Source organism: Gorilla gorilla, chromosome 11 (genome assembly GCF_029281585.2).
Source record: "Gorilla gorilla gorilla isolate KB3781 chromosome 11, NHGRI_mGorGor1-v2.1_pri, whole genome shotgun sequence".
In the NCBI taxonomy this organism is placed as follows: Eukaryota; Metazoa; Chordata; class Mammalia; order Primates; family Hominidae; genus Gorilla; species Gorilla gorilla.
In genome coordinates, this window is record NC_073235.2 from 103,046,425 (window position 1) to 103,067,682 (window position 21,258).

The 21,258-nt window shown below is 41.2% G+C and overlaps 1 protein-coding gene across 1 annotated transcript in view; it reads left to right on the forward strand.

Annotated features, from left to right (window-relative positions):
• AOX1 (aldehyde oxidase 1) overlaps positions 1–21,258 on the forward strand; it is an 84,650-nt gene that overhangs the window by 942 nt on the left and 62,450 nt on the right. The window contains 9 exon segments of the mRNA NM_001279676.1: positions 6,085–6,142; positions 8,207–8,303; positions 10,333–10,441; positions 12,564–12,690; positions 15,216–15,277; positions 16,199–16,288; positions 16,949–17,029; positions 17,628–17,772; positions 18,465–18,557. Of these exon segments, the coding sequence (NP_001266605.1) occupies positions 6,085–6,142; positions 8,207–8,303; positions 10,333–10,441; positions 12,564–12,690; positions 15,216–15,277; positions 16,199–16,288; positions 16,949–17,029; positions 17,628–17,772; positions 18,465–18,557 (862 nt within the window).

The following is a 21,258-nucleotide window of genomic DNA, read 5'->3' on the forward strand; positions in this document are numbered from 1 at the left end:
AGCCCAGGAGTTCGAGTTTAGCCTGGGCAACATGGCGAAACCCTGTCTCTACAAAACAAAAACAAAAACAAAAACAAAAAAAAACCAGGTGTGGTGGTGCGTGCCTGCAGCCCAGCTACTGGGGAGGGTGAAGGAGAAGGATTGCTTGAGTCTAGGAGTTCAAGGTTACAGTGAGCTGTGATCACACCACTGCACTCCAGCTTGGACAAAAGAGTGAGATCCTATTTCTTAAAAACAACAAAAACAGCTAACAACCAAGCAAGAGCAGTGGCACCTGATTTCCCTGGTGCTCGTGTTGGTGCCGGTTCATTCAGAGCCACCTGTGACCACTGCTTCTGGCTAAGGGCAGCCACAACACTTTTCCTGACGGGCACCAGCTGCCTCCCCTGGAAGCTAACCAGTGTGAAGCACCAGGCCCTAGTTGTGAGGCCTGTTCTAAGACCCTGAGCCTAATTTCGTTTGTGGTTTTGTATTATGTTTCTTAAAGAGGATCCCCCAAATTGTACATTAGGCCCCTCAAAAACTTTGTCTGCCCCTGCTGCCTGGGTTCTACATTGGATAAGATGAGCTTGTTTTTCCTGATCTGTAACGGGTGTCATTAGGACCCCTTCACAGGACTGCTGTGAGGGTGAAATATGACAATGGGGTGAGGTGATTGACATTATGTCATTTTTTTCTTCTTTTGCATAATAGAATGGTATAGTAAACACAACACTGGCTTTGTTGTTTAGACAAACAAGTCTTCAATTCCAATTCTAATTCTGATTGAGAAAACCTAACCTCTCAGAGGCCCAGTTTCTCTGTTAAAAGGGGATCATACCACTTACTTCATAAAGAGTGATCATGAGCATTCAATCCGCTTATTTGTTAAGGGCCTACCGTATGCCAGGCAGTGTTCCAGGCTTATGAGATACAGCAGAGCACAGAAATAACAAGTCCTTGCGTGCATGGAGCTTACATTGTGCTGGGGAGATAGCAAGCATATAAATACGTGGAAATGTGTAATGTCAGGAAGTGAGAAGTGCTAATATAAAAAATAAAGCACAGCGTGGGGACAGAGAGTGTGCAGGATACTTAGAGGGGATGGATGTTTTGGCCTGTCTGAAAGGGTGGCGTTTGAGCAGTGACTGGGATGCAGTGAGGAGCAAGCCATGCAAACATCTGGGGAGAGAGCATCCAGGCAGTGGGAATGGCAGGTGCAAAGGTCCTGAGGTGGGAGGATTTCTGTGTGCTTAAGGAGGTAGGTTGGTGGGCCTGGCAACATGGGCAGGGGCCAGATTACTAGGGCTTTATAGGTGATGGTAAAGGTTTGGGTTAGATGAAGAAACAGGGATTGTGAGTCTAACATCTCCTCGCTTCTCCTTCCCCCACTTCCAAACAAATATTGGTATTTTTAACATAATGGCCAACAAGTTTGTGCTCTATTGATTTTTAAAATTAGATAAGCTAGTTCTTATCTACGGACTCACTTTGTCTATGGGCCAAATGTCCTGTGGTTATTTGTAAAGTATAATCTGGAGATATTGACTCTGTTTTTGCAATTACCCATTAGAAGAAATTGTGTTAATCTTTCCCTTTCCTTCTCCTCCCTTCTAAATTCTGTTAGGTGTGTGCTTCGGTACTTAATAAACAAGCCTGATTACTTACATGGAAAGAACTAGAATAAGCTTTTTTTTTTTTTTTTTTTTTTTGAGATCGAGTCTCACTCTGTTGCCTCCTGAGTAGCTGGGACTATGAAACTGCAAGCACCCACCACCACGCTAATTTTTGTATTTTTAGTAGAGATGGGGTTTCACTGTGTTGGCCAAGCTGGTCTCAAACTCCTGACCCCAGGTGATCTCCCTGACTTGGCCTCCCAAAGTGCTGGGATTACAGGCTTGAGCCACTGTGCCCAGCCTAGCATAAACTTTTTGATTCCAGAGAGTAAGGGATTGTTGAGAAGAGTGTGAGAGAAAATCCACCCTAGAAGAGGGCTTTTGAAGTCAAACACAATCTCTGGAATTAAAAACTCACCTTTGAAAAAGAAGCTTAGAAGTGAAGCCACTTAGGAGAAAATAGGTGACATGATTGGCTTCTATTCTGCTTTTTGCTAAATTTTCTCAGGTCACCAAAAGTTGTCCTCAGGCAGAAGGTAACGACATCTGGAGGCAAGGACAGCGCACGCTGGCCAGGGACCTAGTTGCAGAGAGATTTCTGAAATCTTATTCACTCTACCAAGACCCCCAGAAGAACAGATGACCCATTTAACATGTAGTTTAAGGGAGGAAGAGCCCATGAATAAATTCTGCCATAGATGCCACATAACAACCTCAACTGAGGAAATGAAGCATGTCATTTCATGAGGCAATGAGGTGTGGAAATCAAAGGTATGGGCCTTAGAACTAGTCAGGGATGGGTTTGAATCCTGTGCTATCTGCTCTGCCACTTGGCGGGTCTGGGGCCTCAGGCAAGGTACTTAATGTCGCTGAGCTTCTGTTTTCTCTTTTGCAAAATGGAGCTAATAACAGAACCTTTTCCCTTGAAATTGGGGCTGATTAAGTTGCATAGAGAGAGGTTAGCAGGGTGGGTGTACACAGTAAACAGATTGTAAATTGATATGTGGAAACAATTGTTGCTATCTGGACTATAAAATAATCTGTTTCATTAGTAGAGCCAGAACCTGCTTAGAGGTGTCAAGGATGCTAAGAAGCAGTCATCCTGCATTATTTACGCAATGAGCATAGACTTTTGGTACTGGTGTAGGAATCTGGAAAGATCAGTTTATTGGCTAGCATTCTCTAAGGTTCTTGGTTTACAAGGCTGAGAGAGGAAATTTCTGGGCTTCTGGAATGGCTGCAATGATTCAGAGAAAAGTGGAGAAGGTGGAGGCACCTTAGGCAGAAAGAAGTAACAAGCAAAATGAATTTTAAAAGCAACCTAAAGCTCAGGAAGATGTGTCCTGGTGGCTGTTCCCTGAGGCTTCTTTCTCTCCTCTGAGGCTGCTGTAGATTATTGTTCTCTACTAACTGCATCTCACAGCATACACCCCTTTCTTTCCTCCTCTTCTACCTCTCAGCCTTGTCCCTTCACATGCACCTCTACCCCTTCCTTATTTTCTACTCTCTCTCCTCTTATCTCTCTCTTCCTTTCTCTTTCTGACTCTGTCTTGGATCTGGCAGGGCCTCCTCAGGCACTAGTCACTGGCAGTACACAGAGAAAAGTGATTTCTTAACCAAGTACAGCATGAACTTGGACTCTCCCAAAAGGGCTGGCAGTGATACAGAGGGGAAGATTCCACCCTCAGATTCAAGACTATGCTGAGATGAGTACATGCAATGACCCTGACCTGAGAACTGGCAACATCTCTCAAATCCAGAGTCAACCAGAATAACTGTTACCCATCCCCTCTATGCCTCCTAGCCTCCCTCTGAGTCCTAACCTCCCTGTTTCATTCCCAGAGCTGCCAGGACAAGATGCGTGCTAGATCTCTGCCCCCACTTCCTCCAAATACAACACTCACTACATCAAAACAACAACAAAAACAACAACAACAAAAAACACATTTCAAACTGGTGGGACTTTGAGCCAGATTCCAATCCCTTGAAACATTTCCTGGAACACATACCCAAACAAGCATGACCACCTTCTTCCATGAATTCCTTCCTCAAATATAGAAATATTCCTCAAGCCTAAAATGCTATTCTTTACTAACTAGGCTACCCAGACCCTGTCTATCCATTAAAACGGGGCTTCTATTGTTTACCATCATATCTAGGAACAGACATTGTGAGGTTGGGGCAGAAGCTTTATGGTGTTATCTGAGACCCACGTTTCTTCTCTCTTTTTTCTCTCCTGCCATTAACATGTTGCCTCATGGTCTAAGATAACTGCTGGGGTTCTAGCCATTTCATCCCTATTCCAAGTAGTGGGAAGGAAGGAAAGGAGAATGCATGCCAGGATAGACAACCTACAGTTTCTGCCACCAATAACTTCTGTGTTTTTCTTTATTTTTCATCTGTTCAGATGCCCAAGTCTATGAGAAATTCCTTCCTTCTTGGTATCTCATACCAAATCATACATAGCATGTTCCAGTCATTCATTTCATTAATTAACACTTATTACATCCTGTGATATTTCCCCACCACCAAGCTCAGTGTTTGGCATAAAGAAGAATAGCAGAAGATGGCTTCTTTCAGGATCGAGATAGTCTTGTACACACACAAATAATTATGATACAGTCTAAAAAGTGTCATAAAAGAAGAGGTGAAGACATCAGCCATGGGAACAAAGAGGAGGATGGTTACTTTGAGATGCGGAAGGGTATTTTAGGTGGCAGAACTCTCCATAGAGAACACTTGAGCAGGGTGGTGAATGACATACAAAATTCTGCCAAGAAGAGAGGAAGGATTTTCAGGACAGAGGGAACCTTGCATGCAAATGCAGTGAAGGTGAAAGTCCAACGCACCCCCTGGACTGTCCAGTTCATCCATGTGGCCTGAGTTCGAATTTCTTCTTGTATTCCGGAAATAGTTGGTTATTAATTCACCTAAGATCCACTCAGTGTACTCATTTAAAAAGCACATTTTCTGGTTCCCTCTACCAGAAATCCTGATTCCATAGCGGTTTCATTTTAACAAGCATCTCCATGATTCAGGAATTCCCAGAATGGTAGTTTGGCAGCCAGGAGCCACGTTAAATTTAGGCATATACATGAGACGATCAGGCTTGGGTTTTACAGCATCACTCTGGTCGTGGTGCAGAGGACGATATTGCAGGTACCAAGAGTGGAGGCAGGGAGAACTCTCAGGCAGGTCTTATAATCGTTCAGACAATAGGTGATATGGGCTCATGCGCAGTGACAGTAGAAGAGAAAGGAGTTTAGAGGAACATTGGAAGCCCAAGTGGAAGAACTTGGTGACACTGATTGTGGTGGATTGGAAAAAAAAAAAGTTGAAAATAGCTCAGGTTTTTTAGCTTAGATGACCTAGCAGATACTGAGGCCATTAAAAGGTTAAGGAAAAGAAGGGAAGGAGTAAGTAAGTTTGGAAAATAAAGAGTTCCGTTTGAGAGCCAATTAAGTTGAAGATGCCTGAGAGGCACCCCATATTTTTTCTTATCACATACACACACACAAACAGACACACATGCACCAATCTTTCTATATTGCAGACTCTTCTAGGGCACAGATCTGACCTTGGCAATTGGCATATGCCACACCTTGCCTGGCATATAGCCTGTTAGAATTGAGGGTGAGGCAGCAGCCCTAGAATAAGCATATGTCCACTCCTCACCTACTACTTCCCAGGAGGGAAAATTACTATAATATGGTGAAAGATGAATTCAGCTTCTGAAATGGCAAAGCAAGTCATGCTTCTATGTGTTCTATGAATCCAAAAGAAATGTCAAATTTTTGTGAAAAAAGAGAAAACATGATCACTTTGGAAAACATAACCAATCATGACATTTTGATGTCATCCTTGAGAAAAAACAGCATGCTGTTCTGCTGCTATGCTGCCAGGCTGCTCCCATGAACTTGCCTAAGTATGTCCTTGCTGCACAGTTTTGCATCACTTAGCATACATGTTTTATCTTCCCCTTTGTTTATTTGATTGGGGGCCATGGCTGGTTATCTTTTACTGGAAACCACAATTATTTGAACAAGATAAACAAGTCTTTTTAAAAATTAACTATATCAATTTCTCAGAGGCTATTCTATTCCAGCAATTCCCCTCCCTCCTCTCCTTTCTTATTTCATCCACCCCTCCCCCAAGTCTGAATGTTCTCCTAATGTCTTTACTCTCACCTGCTTTAAACTTTCTAGAAAAAACTGGACAGGAGGTAGTGTTCCTGTTAGCAGAAACAACAATTGCCTTAGAGAACAGCGATAATTCACGACCAAGGACAGGAGCACAATTGTGGTGGGGCTCAAGATTACACATAAGAGAGGTGGTTTGCATATCACAGGTGTTCCATAAAGCTGAAATCTACTTGAAAATATGAGTAAAAGGGCTAATTAACATGCATTTCCCTCAAATTCGTGTGATCCTACCAATGTGAATTTCATATTAGCTCTCTCAACTAACTCTTATTTTCCCTTTGGTATAGGTGATAGAAAAAAATGTCGATCCTGAAACAATGCTGTTGCCTTATTTGAGGAAGAAGCGTATCCTTTTCTTTACTTTGACTGTGTATGTATGTGTGTATTTGTATAACTCCAATATCCTCATTAAATGATATTTCAAATATACATTAGAGACACTGAGACATATTCCCTACTATCATGGTTTTATGCTCATATTTGAGAAAGTCCTATCATTTTATAGGCAGTGCACAAATGTGGCTGTCAGAAGAACCAATTTTCTTCTAGTCTCTGTATAAAATGGAGAAACTAGTAATGGAAACTTAATAGACGTTAAAAGGACCTAGCATCCTTTAGAATTAAGAGTCACAATATTTATACTCTGTCCTTAAGGACTAATTATTATGCCCATTAGGAAAAGAGAGCACAGAAGTCACCTGAAATGAAAGTAAAAGGAAAATGGAAGAACTAAACCTGAAAATGTTATCCTAGAAAAACTTGCCAAATAAATGCCATCAAAGGAATGTATTTTTAGCTTGCTATGCATGAACTCCAGTGGGCTACCCGACGGTGAAAGACACTACTGAATTATATGCAAAATTATGTTTCAAAGGGGGTGTGTACATTTTTCCCCCTGGAGAGAGTAAAATTACCAAAAGAGTACATAACTCCAAAGCATCAGTAATTATTTTTCAGACACATGAATATGTTTCTAAAACATGCTCATGAAAGTCATTCAAGATCTTTAGACACGAAAAAACACTGAACATGACTCCCTGATTATCCACAGTACCTATGTATAATATTTAAAGTTTGGTTCACTGTGAGTGACAGAAAACTCCACCTCATGGTAAACAAGATAGAAGGTAGGAGTTTCTTTCTTTCTCATTGTGTTAGTTCAGGTTCTTCAGGATGTGGACACCAAAAATGAGATTAAATGTGCCAGGATTTTATTAGGAGAAATGCCTGTGGGAAAGGAAGTAGGGAGTGAATCAGAGGAGACTTAGGTAGCCATTTGATCACCATGTAAGTCTGACCCTGGAGATAAGGTTAAGTGGAAGGGCCCTAGACTGCTGGTCAGTCTAAGGCATGTTCTTCAGAACCACTGGGGATGGTTGACAAGGACTCCATGTCTCTCCATAGCACTAAGCCATTGGTGGAGAGCAGTCCATGGGAAGCATGGTCTTAATGAAAACTGGAGTGATCAGTATTAAAGTGCAGCAACAGGGTCCCTTGGTCAGTTACCCTCTGTGTTGAAGGGAGGTCTGTGAGGCATGTTTGCATGGCTATCACACTCACATAAAGGAAGCCCACAGGTAGGTGGATCAGGGCTGGTAAAGCAGTGTCACAATGTTGTTGAGGAACCAAGCAGCACCTTCCTCAGCACACAGCTTTCTCCCCACCGTCAGAGATGACCAGTGGAGGCCCAGCCCTCATATCTGAATTCCAGCAAATAGGAAGAAGTAATGAGCAAAGAAAGAAGCACCCCTCTCCTTTTAAGGACACTCTTCTCCTGGAAGTCATACACAACACTTATAATTACATCCTAGTAGCCAGCACTGTTAATGACCCCACATAGCCACAGAGGAGTCTGGGAAAGTCTATTTTTAACTCTGGGAAGCCACGTGTGTGGCTAAAAATCAGGGTTTCTATTTCTAAGGAATAATGAGAGAACAGATATTAGGGAACAGATGGCAGTTTTTGCCACTGAAAGGCAGAGAAATCCACAAACATGGCTAAGATGACACAAATATTCCAAGAATTATCTACAATTTAATATTTTGCTTTGTGTCATCAAAGACAGAGATAAGGATGAGAATAAATGTGCAATGTGTTCATACCTTCAAATACTCAAGTGCTTACATATATAGACTCTTCTTTTTTCAGTTCAGCCCTATTTTTGGCAACCTGACATCCAGTTGTTTTCAAAGGGAGGATGCAAGATATAACACACAAAAGGAAATCAAGAATTTACAAGATTATTATAGCTTGTATAATAGTAATTAAGACATAAACACATTATTTGATGAATATGTGTTGAACTTAACTAACAGTTAAGAGTCTGTGATATTACTGTCTCCTAGTGGCAGGGCTATTCTAGAAAGAGAATTACATAACACATATGATCTTTAACTATACCTCTTCCAGTTCGGCTCACGGGAACTAAGTATGGCTGTGGAGGAGGAGGCTGTGGTGCTTGTACAGTGATGATATCACGATACAACCCCATCACCAAGAGGATAAGGTACCGTGCAGCAAAGTCCAGATATGGTTGAATTTTTATAATTTTGAACTTTGTTATATTCCTTCATTTGGTAAATATATATTGAGTACCTACCATGTGAAAAGAACTGGCCACTGGGCATACAATGACGAACAAGACAGACATGGTCCCAGAAATATGAATGTTTTGGGAAAAAAATGTGGCATCAATGAGGATAACATACAGTCAAAGAATTCCCCATCAAAGCCAGGCACAGTGGCACACATTTCTAGCTACTTGGGAGGCTGTCAGGAGGACTGCTTGAGTTTGAGTCCAGCCTGGGCAACACAGCAAGACCTTGTCTCTAAGAAAAAAAAAAAATCCCCTGTCAAAACTTGAATGGCTCCCTAACTCCCTGTCTGGGGAGGAAAGGCAAGGCTGAAATTGCAGTGGAGGATAATGCCATCATCACATTCATATATTACTCTTCCAGCCCCTAACTTATCTCCTTCCTCCCATCTGGTGCATTCTCCATGCATCAGCCAGAGTGACCTGCTTTAATTATCATCAGATCAAGTCATTCCCGTACTTATAAGCCCCCAATGGCTTCCCATGATGTTTAACATCTGTTTATGTTTGGTATTTATCCTTCCTCACATTTGCCAAGTTTCTTGGATCTGTGTGTTGATGTCTTCTGGAAACTTCTCAAGGCATTATCTCTTCAAATATTTACTCTGTGCCACACACTCTTCCCTCTGTTCTTCTGGGAATCCAGTTACGCTAATGTTAGACCATTTTACATCATTTCACAGATCGCACTTGAAGGCTAAGGATCTGAGCACTGGTGAGGTTTCAAATATCTGCCTGTGTTCCACACCAAACTACCTGCTGTCTGAACTCTGAGAGGTTCCTCCCTGCTTTACGGCCTGGCTGTCAGCTTTTTAGTTCATGAGGGATTTCTCTTTGCTTACCTCTCTCACCTTCCATGCTTTGGGAGATCTGTCGCAGCCATGCTGCTCTGTCTTTAGCCTCTAGGGAGTGGCGACTACCCTATGCTCTGTGAAGTCTGAGTACCTAGGGTTTCTCTGAGTTCTCCTGTCTCTCCCCCAGCCTTCTTTGTTTAAGGACCAGTATGCTTGGAAAGTTTCTTTTAGCTCTCCTTCCCTGCCTATTTTGGGGAACTACCCCTGGCACTCAGTGATCTCTGGTGGGGAAGAGATTGGAGATAATGCATCCCAGCTTTGTATTTGAATCTGTTGTTATCAGCCCACATGCAACCATTCAAAATTTGTTGGAAGTTGGTCTGGTTTCTCCTTATTCCTGTTTAAGGCAGGTTCCTTTTCCTCCTTCAATTTCAGGAAGAGAATAATTGTATCTCAGGGATGAGAGCAACTGTATCTTCTCTCTTATGAAGGGGTTGTCACATCGGAGTTTAGTTTATTTATTTATTAAGTTTTGCTCATAAAGTTTCTTTGTGTACTCAGCATCTGATGAGCTTTGAAAATGTGATTATGTTCCTCGTATGGTTTACTTTGGTTTTTAGAATGAGAGTGGCAGTCTCTTACAACTCTTAATGGCTTGTTTTTACCTTCTGATCTTTGTACTAAGGCACCAGTTTCTCCAGTTCTTTAATGTTTAACTTATGCATTCATCAGCATGACAGTGAGGTGTTGGTGAAGGCTGGCTGCTCTGGTTGCTAATGGAGACCTGGCCTGCCATAGGTGCATGGTTACCTATGACTAGAGAATGTCAACCCCTCATTCAAGAGCAAAAACCATCAAAGTTGTGACAGTTTTTGATAAGTGGACACCATTCTGGAATTAGAATTAGGAGGCGTAATTTTAATCCTGCCTCTGACACTCTGGCTGTGACCCTGAGTAAATCACTCTGATCCTCAGATTCCACTTCTCTAAAATGGGCCTGTGCCTGAGCTAAGGAGGAAATGTATGTGTAAAACCTGGGGACATTATACAAAAACCTGCCACAGTGGAGAAGCTCAGTGAATGCCTGGCCCCTTTCCCACTGTATGCGACATAATTTGTAATTTGTGCTTTTCTTTTGCATTCCGAAGGCATCACCCAGCCAATGCCTGTCTGATTCCCATCTGTTCTCTGTATGGTGCTGCCGTCACCACAGTAGAAGGCATAGGAAGCACCCACACCAGAATTCATCCTGTTCAGGTGAGGATGTGCCTCTTCCTTATAGGCTTTCTGTGCTTTAGAAACCTCATGACATTGAGTCCCTGAGATTAAGAGAGCGGAGCAGCCTGGGGCCTGCTGGCTCAGCCACTCCAACAGATACAACCTAGTTGGGAACAAGAGTGAAGCCTGGCGTATTGGGATATGTGAGTGTTTCTGACTAACTTCTTGGAAAATTGCTTTTGGAAGGCTAGAAAACCTTTTCTTCTCTAAGAATGCCCTGACATTTGTGGGTTTGTTTTTTGTGTTCTAATTAGATGGGACCTATCTATTTGACATCTTGCAAACTCATAAAGAAACAAGAGCCAGGTGCAGTGGCTAACACCTGTAATCCCAACACTTTGGGAGGCCAAGGCAGGTGGATTGCTTGAGCCCAGGAGTTTGAGACCAGCTTAGGCAACATGGTGAAACATGTCTCTACAAAAGTACAAAAATTAGCTGGGTGTGGTGCTGAGCACCTGTAGTCCTGGCTACTCGGGGGTGCTAAGGTGAGAGAATCACTTGAGCCTGGGAGGTTGAGGCTGCAGTAAACCATGATTGCACCCTGTACTTCAGCCTGGGTGACTGAGTGAGACCCTGTTGTAAGAAAGAGAAGGAGAAAAAGAGGGAGAGAGGAGGGAGGAAGGGAGGGAAGGAAGGAAGGAAGGAAAGAAAGGATGAAGGAAGAAAGAGAAAGAAGAGCCATGTGCATTGAGGGATATAATTTTATTTTTTTTATAAAGTGGAAAACAACATGATCTTAAGGCTGAGTGAAAATTTCAGCTACCAAAAAGCTTTGTTATATTTAGAGCTTGTTTGGAAGACAGATGATAGGAGTTGTCAATAAGTTTTTTGGCTTTTCTCCTAAAGAAGCACCTTGTTAGAGTTTTAGACTCAAGTAAAAAGGCATCTTCAGACACCTGAGTCTTTATGTATATATTGCCCATAAGAATGCCATTTCTAGGCCAGGCGTGGTGGCTCATACCTATAATCCCAGCACTTTGGGAGGCAGAGGTGGGCAGATCACGAGCTCAAGAGATCAAGACCATCCTAGCCAATGTAGTGAAACCCTGTCTCTACTAAAACTACAAAAATTAGCTGGGCAGGTGGTGCACACCTGTAGTCCCAAGCTGCTCGGGAGGCTGAAGCAGGAGAATCACTTGAACGTGGGAGGTGGAGGTTGCAGTGAGCCAAGATCATGCCACTGCACTCCAGCCTGGCGACAGAGTGAGACTCTGTCTCAAAAAAAAAAAAAAAAAGCCATTTTCCTCATTTTTATTGAAGTTAATGAAGATCAAATATGAGAAAAGATAGAAGGAAAAGATAGGAGCAACATAGAAAATGACCCAAGTTCAAATTTTCTAGATTTGAAGGAATCTTGGATTCTGTTTATTTGAAAGATCATTACCCAGAGGGAGAGAATTTTGCCTGGATCATTATGATATATCATTAACTAGAGGGAGAGAATTCTGCCTAGATGCCCATGTGAGACCTGGTCATACACAGGCATACAATACCCTTTCATTTCCTCATTGATGCGAAACTCCCATTGTTACAATGTTGCCAGAAGACAGCTTCCAAAATCGACTTGAACCTTAGAAGTTAGACTCCAAAGCAAAAATGCTAGGGGGAGGGAAAGGTATAAAAGAAATAAAAGCATTTTATTTTTTATTTATTTATTTTTTTTCCACTTCTCAACTTGAGTGTAATTTGGTTTATTTCTCTGAAGGATTTCTTTTATCTCAGTAATTCACAACCACAACTGCACATTGAAACCAACCATGTGGGAATCTTTAAAAGATGTATGCCCGTGCCCCATTCCCAGAGACTCTGTCAGTTGGTTTGTGGTGCTGTGTGGGGCTTGAAATCTTAACACTCTCCAGGTGATTCTCAAGAGTGGTAACCACTGCCTTAAGTGAAGCTCAAAAGCAGATAAGGCCCAACCTCACAACAACCCAGCCCTGGGGAGGGAGGTGCCTGGGATGAGAAGGGCTCTCAGGGGCCTCTGCTGCAATCTTAACATGCAGACAAATCACCTGGGGATCTTGCTAGAATGCAGGCTCTAATTCATTAGGCCCGGGATGGGGCCCCAAATTCTGCATTTCTAACCTTTCTGTGCTTCCAGGAGAGGATTGCCAAGTGTCATGGCACCCAGTGTGGCTTCTGCACACCTGGGATGGTGATGTCCATCTACACGCTGCTCAGGAACCACCCAGAGCCCACTCTGGATCAGTTAACTGATGCCCTTGGTGGTAGGTTATATGTGCATGCTTTTATTTTTTAATTTTTATTTATTTATTTATTTTTTGAGACAGAGTCTCACTCTGTTGCCCGGGCTGGAGGGCGGTGGCACAATCTTGGCCCCACTGCAACCTCTGCCTCCCAGGTTCAAGCGATTCTTGTGCCTCAGCCTCCCCTCATGCTTTTACTTTTAAACGATGATGATGATAATGATAACAGCTAATATTGGATACCTTTCATGTGCCACACACATTTAATAGTATTAAATACTATTTGAAGATTATCTCATTTGATCCTCACAAAAAAATGTATAAGATAGGTACTATTGTTATCCCCATTTCATAAATGGAGAAACTGAGGTTTGGGGAGAGTGATTTGTTCAAAGTTACACTCCCAATAAGTGGAAGAATCGGTTTGTTCAAATCAGGATTCAAACCAACCCACACATTGCATTTGGCTGATGTATTTCTGAAGTCTCTTTTGTTTCTATAATCATTAAAAAGCCAGTTATTCATCAGCCCTTGGGAAGAGTCCTGTTATCTCCACATGCTGCTCCCTCACCACTCTCCCTACTGGGTGGTGGGTGCTTTCAGGACCATATTCAACATCAGAGGGCTGCGATGGTCACAGCATAAAGTCAGAGACTGAGATCTTATGGTGATACTTGATACTTATTGCAAAGAACTGTCTATCCACCCTAGAGCGTTTTTGTCAAGTTCAGGAGCTCAGTGTGTATGTGGCGGGGGGTATCCTCATCAACAAGATTCTAAACAAGTTTTTTAAGTGATGCCCTCTCAAGTTCTGTTTCTGGTGAACTTCTCCATGGCTCCGTTTGTCTTTGTCTCAGGCCTCCCAAAGACCTCATTTCTCTGCTAGAGAACATGAGCCTAAAGCTCGTATGTACACTTACTCTGCAAAAATGTTCCAAGGAAAACCAGAACAAATGGATGTAGAAAGGAGAGACATCGCTCATAAACTGTCTTCTGCCTGATTTCCTTTACATCTTATCATGAATTTGATTTCATGGCTGTTTATGATGTAAACAAGTGATAAGGGGTTCTCAGATTTCAGGGTACTTAGGTCATACATGGGAATTTGTGGGTAATGAAGATTCCTGGGACCCACCCCTAGAGAGTTTGACTCAGTAATATTGTTTTTTAAATAAGACTTCAGACTTAGGGGTGGAGGAGGAACACCGGACCACGCTGTGAGAGAAACGCTGGCCTGATGATTTATTATAAATAAATAATGTGCCCAACTGCTTTCACAGTTTAATAACTACCTTTGCTGCTGTATAATAACTTTGATCTTTCTGTCAGCTGAAGCTTAGAGTGCTTTTTTTTTTTTTTGTCACAGTAAGTGTTAAGAATGAGGGGTTTTTTCCTTAGAAAAAGAAGTATAGCTTGCTATTTGCAACAACATAAATGAACCTGGAGGACATTATGCTGAGTAAAATAAGCCAGGCACAGAAGAACAAATATTACATGAGCCCACTTATATGAGGAATCTAAAGTAGTCAAACTCATAGAAGTAGAGAATAGAATGGTGATTACCAGGGCCTGGGGAACGGGAAAACAAAGATGTATTAGTCAAAGGTAAAAAGTTTCAGTTATGCAAAAGGAGTAAGTTCTAGAGATACTGTATAGCATAATGCTTATAGTTAACACTGTATTGTATACTCAAACATTTGCTGAAAGGGCAGGTGTTATAGTAATCACAAAATGAACAAATAAATAAATGGTGGGAGGGAACTTAGAGGTAATAGATGTTTATAACATTGACTATGGTGATGGTTTCATGGGTGTAAGACTTATCTCCAAATTTACCAAGTTGTACAGCTTTTTGTATGTCAATAATAGCTCAATAAAATGGATTTTACTTTTTTAAAAAAAATATTAGGTTGGCTGAGCACAGTGGCTCACGCCTGTAATCCCAACATTTTGGGAGGCCGAGGTGGGTGGATCACCTGAGGTCAGGAATTTTGAGACCAGCCTGGCCAACATGGTGAAACCCCGTCTGTACTAAAAATACAAAAATTAGCCTGACCTGGTGGTGCACACCTGTAGTCCCAGCTACTCGGGGCGCTGAGGCAGGAGAATTGCTTGAACCCAGAAGGCGGAAGTTGCAGTGAGCTGAGACTGCACCACCGCACCTGCAGCCTGGGCGACAGAATGAAACCCTGTCTCAAAAATAAAAATAAAAATAAATGGTTTTAAAAATAAGGCTTAGCTCTTGAATGTGACTGTAGAGCAAGTTTTTGGCTTGAAATTATTGTGTTGTTTGAGCACCTGTCACAAGCAGAAGGCATAACTTTACAGGAGAAAGTACAAATACCTGAGCTTTTAAAATCTGCCTCAAGATTCTTAATGAAATATCCCAAGTAGCTGTTGAAAAGATCTGACTTTGTAGATTGGGTGGACTGAAATGTCAAACAGATCTTTCCTCTATGATAGGGTCCTCATTTCCATCACACTCTTAGTAGACTGTGCCTCTATCTGGGTCACTTGGCTAACAGAGCTGGGTTTTTCTCCTTCAGGTAACCTGTGCCGTTGCACTGGATACAGGCCCATAATTGATGCATGCAAGACTTTCTGTAAAGTAAGTGGAAAGGACCACATGCTTGAGTATGTTTTCCCCAGTGAAACGAAATGGTAATGGTTGTCAGTGATTAGGGGGGCAGCCATCTTACTAATACATGGCTACTTCTTAGCTCCAGGTTTCTAGCAGCTGTTTGTTATTTGATCTTGAGCAGGGCACTTAACCTCATTCATTGAGCTTGCCTTGGTGGTCGCATAATGAACACCTGAGCATTTTGACACTGGCTGTGTGTCATTGCTTCCAAGAGGTCTTTCCTGACCTATTTGCCTGGGTCAGGTACCCTGGCCTGGTGTTCCTATAGCCCTCAGCGAACATGTGACGGGCATACACATGTCCCATCACAGCTTTGGTCACAATGTGGTGCAACTGATCATTTGCTATCCCATGTCTTCACCAGACTGTGGGCTGCTTCACAGTAGAGGCTGTATGTCTCCGGGTCCAGTCACCATACAGTCATTGAGTAGCTGCTCAATATTTGTTGAATGAATAAATGAACAAACAAAGTTGAAATGAAGGATATAAGATTGCCCTCTGGAATTTAAACTATGAATTCAGTATATCATAGATAAGAACAGCGATGACAATAACAATACCTGTTAATATTTATTATTAATATTTAAAATACTAACAATATTAACAATTAATCATTATTAATATTTACTATTTAATGCTATGTGCCACGCTTAGTTATAAGATCTTTATGTCTTTTAACTTATTTAGTAATCACTGCTATTCAAAATTTCCTATAAGCTCAGGTTTTTCATTAATGTTGGTTTGGATATGTTTAAGTACAAATGGCTCTCTTTCATGGCATCTAACGATATTGATTCAGCATTATGTTTCAACTGGTATTCACCTGCTTTATTTACTAGTTAGTAGAATCAGCAATAAATTCCTAGTGATTTGTTTTTTGTCCACTAGACTTCGGGCTGCTGTCAAAGTAAAGAAAATGGGGTTTGCTCTTTGGATCAAGGAATCAATGGATTGCCAGAATTTGGGGAAGGAAGTAAGGTCAGTGAAATGTAAAGCTTTTATAAGGCTTTCTCAGGACATGAACAGGAGCCAACATACTCTTAGGAAGAACAAATGGCTATCCAAGTTGACTAACTTGAGGTATGTCAACATGTGCCCTCTCCCATTCTCACTCCATCTCTCTATAAAAAAAAATTATATCGCAGCAACTTTGTCCTCATTCCAGATATTATTCCCATTTAAATACAGTTATCTACAGGAGGGAAAACACATTGGTTCCTTAGTGTCTCTTAGCTTTTAAAAGCATTTTTTCAAGTTATTTTGCAAGGTCCAGAAGTAAAGTGGAGATGTCATGAAAATAAAAGAACAGGTAGAACAAGTAGAGACAGGAGAGGTTCAGGGAGCCGTTCTTGTTCCAGCTGTGTCTGCGGCTGCTGCCTCCTCTTCTACTGTCCCCAGACTCCAAAGAGAAGGTACAGGGAGTTGAGGCCTCCAGAGGCCCATTGGCATCAGCACTGAGTTGCTGATGACGAGGTTTGTGTTAGAGCCCTTGGTTTGGAGCGCGGGGATTGTGGCTGTCCAGTGGACTTTTTTGTCGGTTTGCTGTATCTGACCGTGTGTCTATATCTTTTGACCTTATTCCACAAAGGATTTTAAAGTTGCTCGATAACAGTAATTTCTGATACGTTCTCTTTTTAGACAAGTCCAAAACTCTTCGCAGAAGAGGAGTTTCTGCCATTGGATCCAACCCAGGAACTGATATTTCCTCCTGAGCTAATGGTGAGTAAAGCAATGTTGAGCTCATCCTAGAAGAATTCATGGTGAAATATCAGGAAGGGTATTTGTTTATGGGTTCTCTCAAAAGCTGATTGGCAAATAGGTAAGGCCTCTCTGTCATCCTTAGCTCAAGGTCTAAAGAGTATGGACTAAGGAAGAGGAGGAGGAATGGGGGTGGGGTCCCCATGGGGGACAGCTGAGTTGACTGTAAGAAGCAGCAGATAGCATCTATAAAATCATGAAATCACAGTGTTTGTAGGTATAGACATGTTTCCTACTTTCACTTTTGCTGAAGTTTATTCCTCCATAGAATGATTTAACAAGATTCAGCATGTTACTATATTTGCTAACATTAAAATGATGTTCTTTGAGACAAGAGCACCAAAGGGAGACAGACCAAGCAGTTCCCAGGAGTAAAGAACCATCGTACTTTTATTCTGAATTCTAATTCCTTGTAAAGCTCTACTTTTAGGTCACTTTGTACTTTATTTTTTAGAAGATATGTATTTTCTCCTTCTGTATCTACAGTGCTAATGATTGAGTGGAAACAGGTGGAGATGGCATCATTGGGTACCTTGCATCCCTATTGCTTTTTCAATAGATAATGGCTGAGAAACAGTCGCAAAGGACCAGGGTGTTTGGCAGTGAGAGAATGATGTGGTTTTCCCCCGTGACCCTGAAGGAACTGCTGGAATTTAAATTCAAGTATCCCCAGGCTCCTGTTATCATGGGAAACACCTCTGTGGGTATGTAGAACCCCAGGGATTTTTTATAGGGAAATTGAGAAAAAGGGCTTGGGATGGGGCCGGGGTGGGCTGGGGAAACTTCATATACATGTGTTCTCGGGAAAAGCAGTCTGAAATAGCATTTTTAATCATTTGAGCTAGACTTCCTGAGCATTGCTCAAGAGACTTTCTAACTGTTATTAAGTAGATTCCTCTTGCCTCTTATTGGAGCAGTGTCAAGAGTTGCACCGAAGGGGCTTGCTCCATAGCAAACCAGCAGCAGGAGCTCCAGTGACAGCTGTCCTGTCTTTCCTTTTGGGGACTAATCTGGGCCTCAAATTTCAAATTGCTCTTTGTTTCCTCTCTCAGGGTGTCTCAATAGGTATATGTTTTACTTAAACAACCGCTACAGGGTCTTCCTGTTGCATCCAGTGTATGCTCAGCTTGAGGAGCAGCCCCTAGAGTCTTCCCAGAGAGAATTTTGAATATGCCATATGGCCCAAGTTTCAAGGTTGACAATTCCAGAGTCTTCCAAGTTTGATGAAAATCTATCCAGCCATTCTCTCTGTATGTGATTTGGCAATAAACAGATGAATAGAAAGATACATAATTTTTAGATATTTAAAGATATTAGTTTAATAATAATTTCAAATTTAAAAGGCAGTTAGTTCCTTTATTCTAGTCTTATTGATTTTTTTTTTTTGATCCTTTAGGGCCTGAAGTGAAATTTAAAGGCGTCTTTCACCCAGTTATAATTTCTCCTGATAGAATTGAAGAACTGAGTGTTGTAAACCATGCATATAATGGTGAGTTCTCAAGTTCCTGTTTTCTTAGTTAAGATGCATTAATCAATTTTTTTACCTTGCCCAGCAGACAAGCAGAAAAAGAATGATTCCTAATTATAATACACACAGAGATTCTCTTCTTATAAGAATGATATGTTGGCCACATAAATGTCTTCTTTTGAGGAGTGTCTGTTCATATCCTTTGCCCACTTTTTGATGGGGTTGTTTTTTCCTTATAAATTTATTTAAGTTCCTTGCAGATTCCGGATATTAGACCTTTGTCAATGGGTAGATTACAAAACTTTTCTCAGATTCTGTAGGTTGCCTGTTCACTCTGATGCTAGTTTCTTTTGCTAGGCATAAACTCTTTAGTTTAATTAGATCCCATTTGTCAATTTTGGCTTTTGCTGCAATTGCTTTTAGTGTTTTAGTCATGAAGTCTTTGCCCATGCCTATGTCCTGAATGGTATTGCCTAGGTTTTCTTTTAGGGTATTTATGGTTTTGGGTTTTGCATTTAAGTCTTCAATCCATCTTGAGTTAATTTTTGTATAAGGTGTAAGGAAGGGGTCCAATTTCAGTTTTCTGCATATGGCTAGCCAGTTTTCCCAGCACCATTTATTAAATAGGGAACTCTTTCCCCATTGCTTGTTTTTGTCAAGTTTGTCAAAGAGCAGATGGTTGTGGATGTGTGGTTTTATTTCTAAGGTCTCTGTTCTGTTCCATTGGTCTATATATCTGTTTTGGTGCCAGTACCATGCTGTTTTGGTTACTGTAGTCTTGTAGTATAGTTTGAAGTCAGATAGTGTGATGCCTCCAGCTTTGTTCTTTTTGCTTAGGATTGTCTTGGCTATACAGGCTCTTTTTGGTTCCATATGAAATTTAAAGTAGTTTTTTCCAATTCTGTGAAGAAAGTCAATGATAGCTTGATGGGGATAGCATTGAATCTGTAAATTACTTTGGGCAGTATGGCCATTTTCATGGTATTGATTCTTCCTATCCATGAGCATAGAATGTTTCTCCATTTGTTTGTGTCCTCTCTTATTTCCTTAAGTAGTAGTTGGTAGTTCTTCCTGAAGAGGTCCTTAACATCCCTTGTAAATTGTATTCCTAGGTATTTTCTTCTCTTTGTAGCAATTGTGAATGGGAATTCATTCATGATTTGGCTCTCTGCTTGTCTATTGTTGGTGTATAGGAATGCTTGTGATTTTTGCACATTGATTTTGTATCCTGAGACTTTGCTGAATTTGCATATCAGCTTAAGGAGTTTTTGGGCTGAGATGATGGGGTTTTCTAAGTACACAATCATGTCATATGCAAACAGAGGCAATTTGACTCCCTGTCTTCCTATTTGAATACCTTTATTTCTTTCTCTTGCCTGATTGCACTGGCCGTAACTTCCAATACTACATTGAACAGGAGTGGTGAGAGAGGGCATCCTTATCTTGTGCCAGTTTTCAAAGGGAATCCTTCCAGCTTTTGCCCATTCAGTATGATATTGGCTATAGGTTTGTCACAAATAGCTCTTATTATTTTGAGATATGGTGCATCAATACCTAGTTTATTGAAAGTTTTTAACATGAGGAGATGTTGAATTTTATCAAAGGCCTTTTCTGCATCTATAGAGATAATCATGTGGTTTTTGTCACTGGTTCTGTTTATGTAAGGGATTACATTTATTGATTTGCATATATTGAACCAGCCTTGCATCCCTGGGATGAAGCCAACTGGATCGTGGTGGATAAGCTTTTTAATGTGCTGCTCATCATCACTGATCATTAGGGAAATGCAAATCAAAACCACACTGAGATACCATCTCATGCCAGTCAGAATAGTGATTATTAAAAAGTCAGGAAACAATAAATGCTGGCAAGGCTGTGGAGAAATAGTAATGCTTTTACACTGTTGGTAAGGGTGTAAATTAATTCAACCATTGTGGAAGACAGTGTGGTGATTCCTCAGGGATCTAGAACCAGAAATACCATTTGACCCAGTAATCCCATTACTGAGTATATACCCAAAGGATTATAAATCATTCCACTATAAAGACACATGCACAGTTAGGTATATTGCAGCACTATTTACAATAACAAAGACTTGGAACCAACCCAAATGCACATCAATGATAGACTGGATAAAGAAACTGTGACAGACACACACCATGGAATACTATGCAGCCATAAAAAAAGAATGAGATCATGTCCTTTGCAGGGACATGGATGAAGCTGGAAGCCATCATTCTCAGAAAACTAACACAGGAACAGAAAACCAAACACCACATGCTCTTACTCATAAGTGGGAGCTGAACAATGAGAACACATGGACACAGGGAGAGGAACAACACATACCGGGGCCTGTTGGTGGGTGGGGAGCAAGGGAAGGGAGAGCATTAGGACAAATACCTAATGCATGCAAGGCTTAAAACCTAGATGACAGGTTGATAGGTGCAGCAAACCACCATAGCACATGTATACCTATGTAACAAACCTGCACATTCTGCACATGTATCCTAGAACTTAAAGTAAAATAAAAGAAAAAGAAAATGGGGGCAGAAAGCATAAAAAAAAAGAATGATAACATTCTGGAGGAAGACTGAGGGAAGAATTCTCTAAAGTTAATCTAAATACTAATTGTCTGAATAGTTCAGTTTTTACTGAAGAACTTCTTCTGTCTGCAATATCAGAGAAATGTAACAAATGACAACTATTCAATGAAGGATACAGT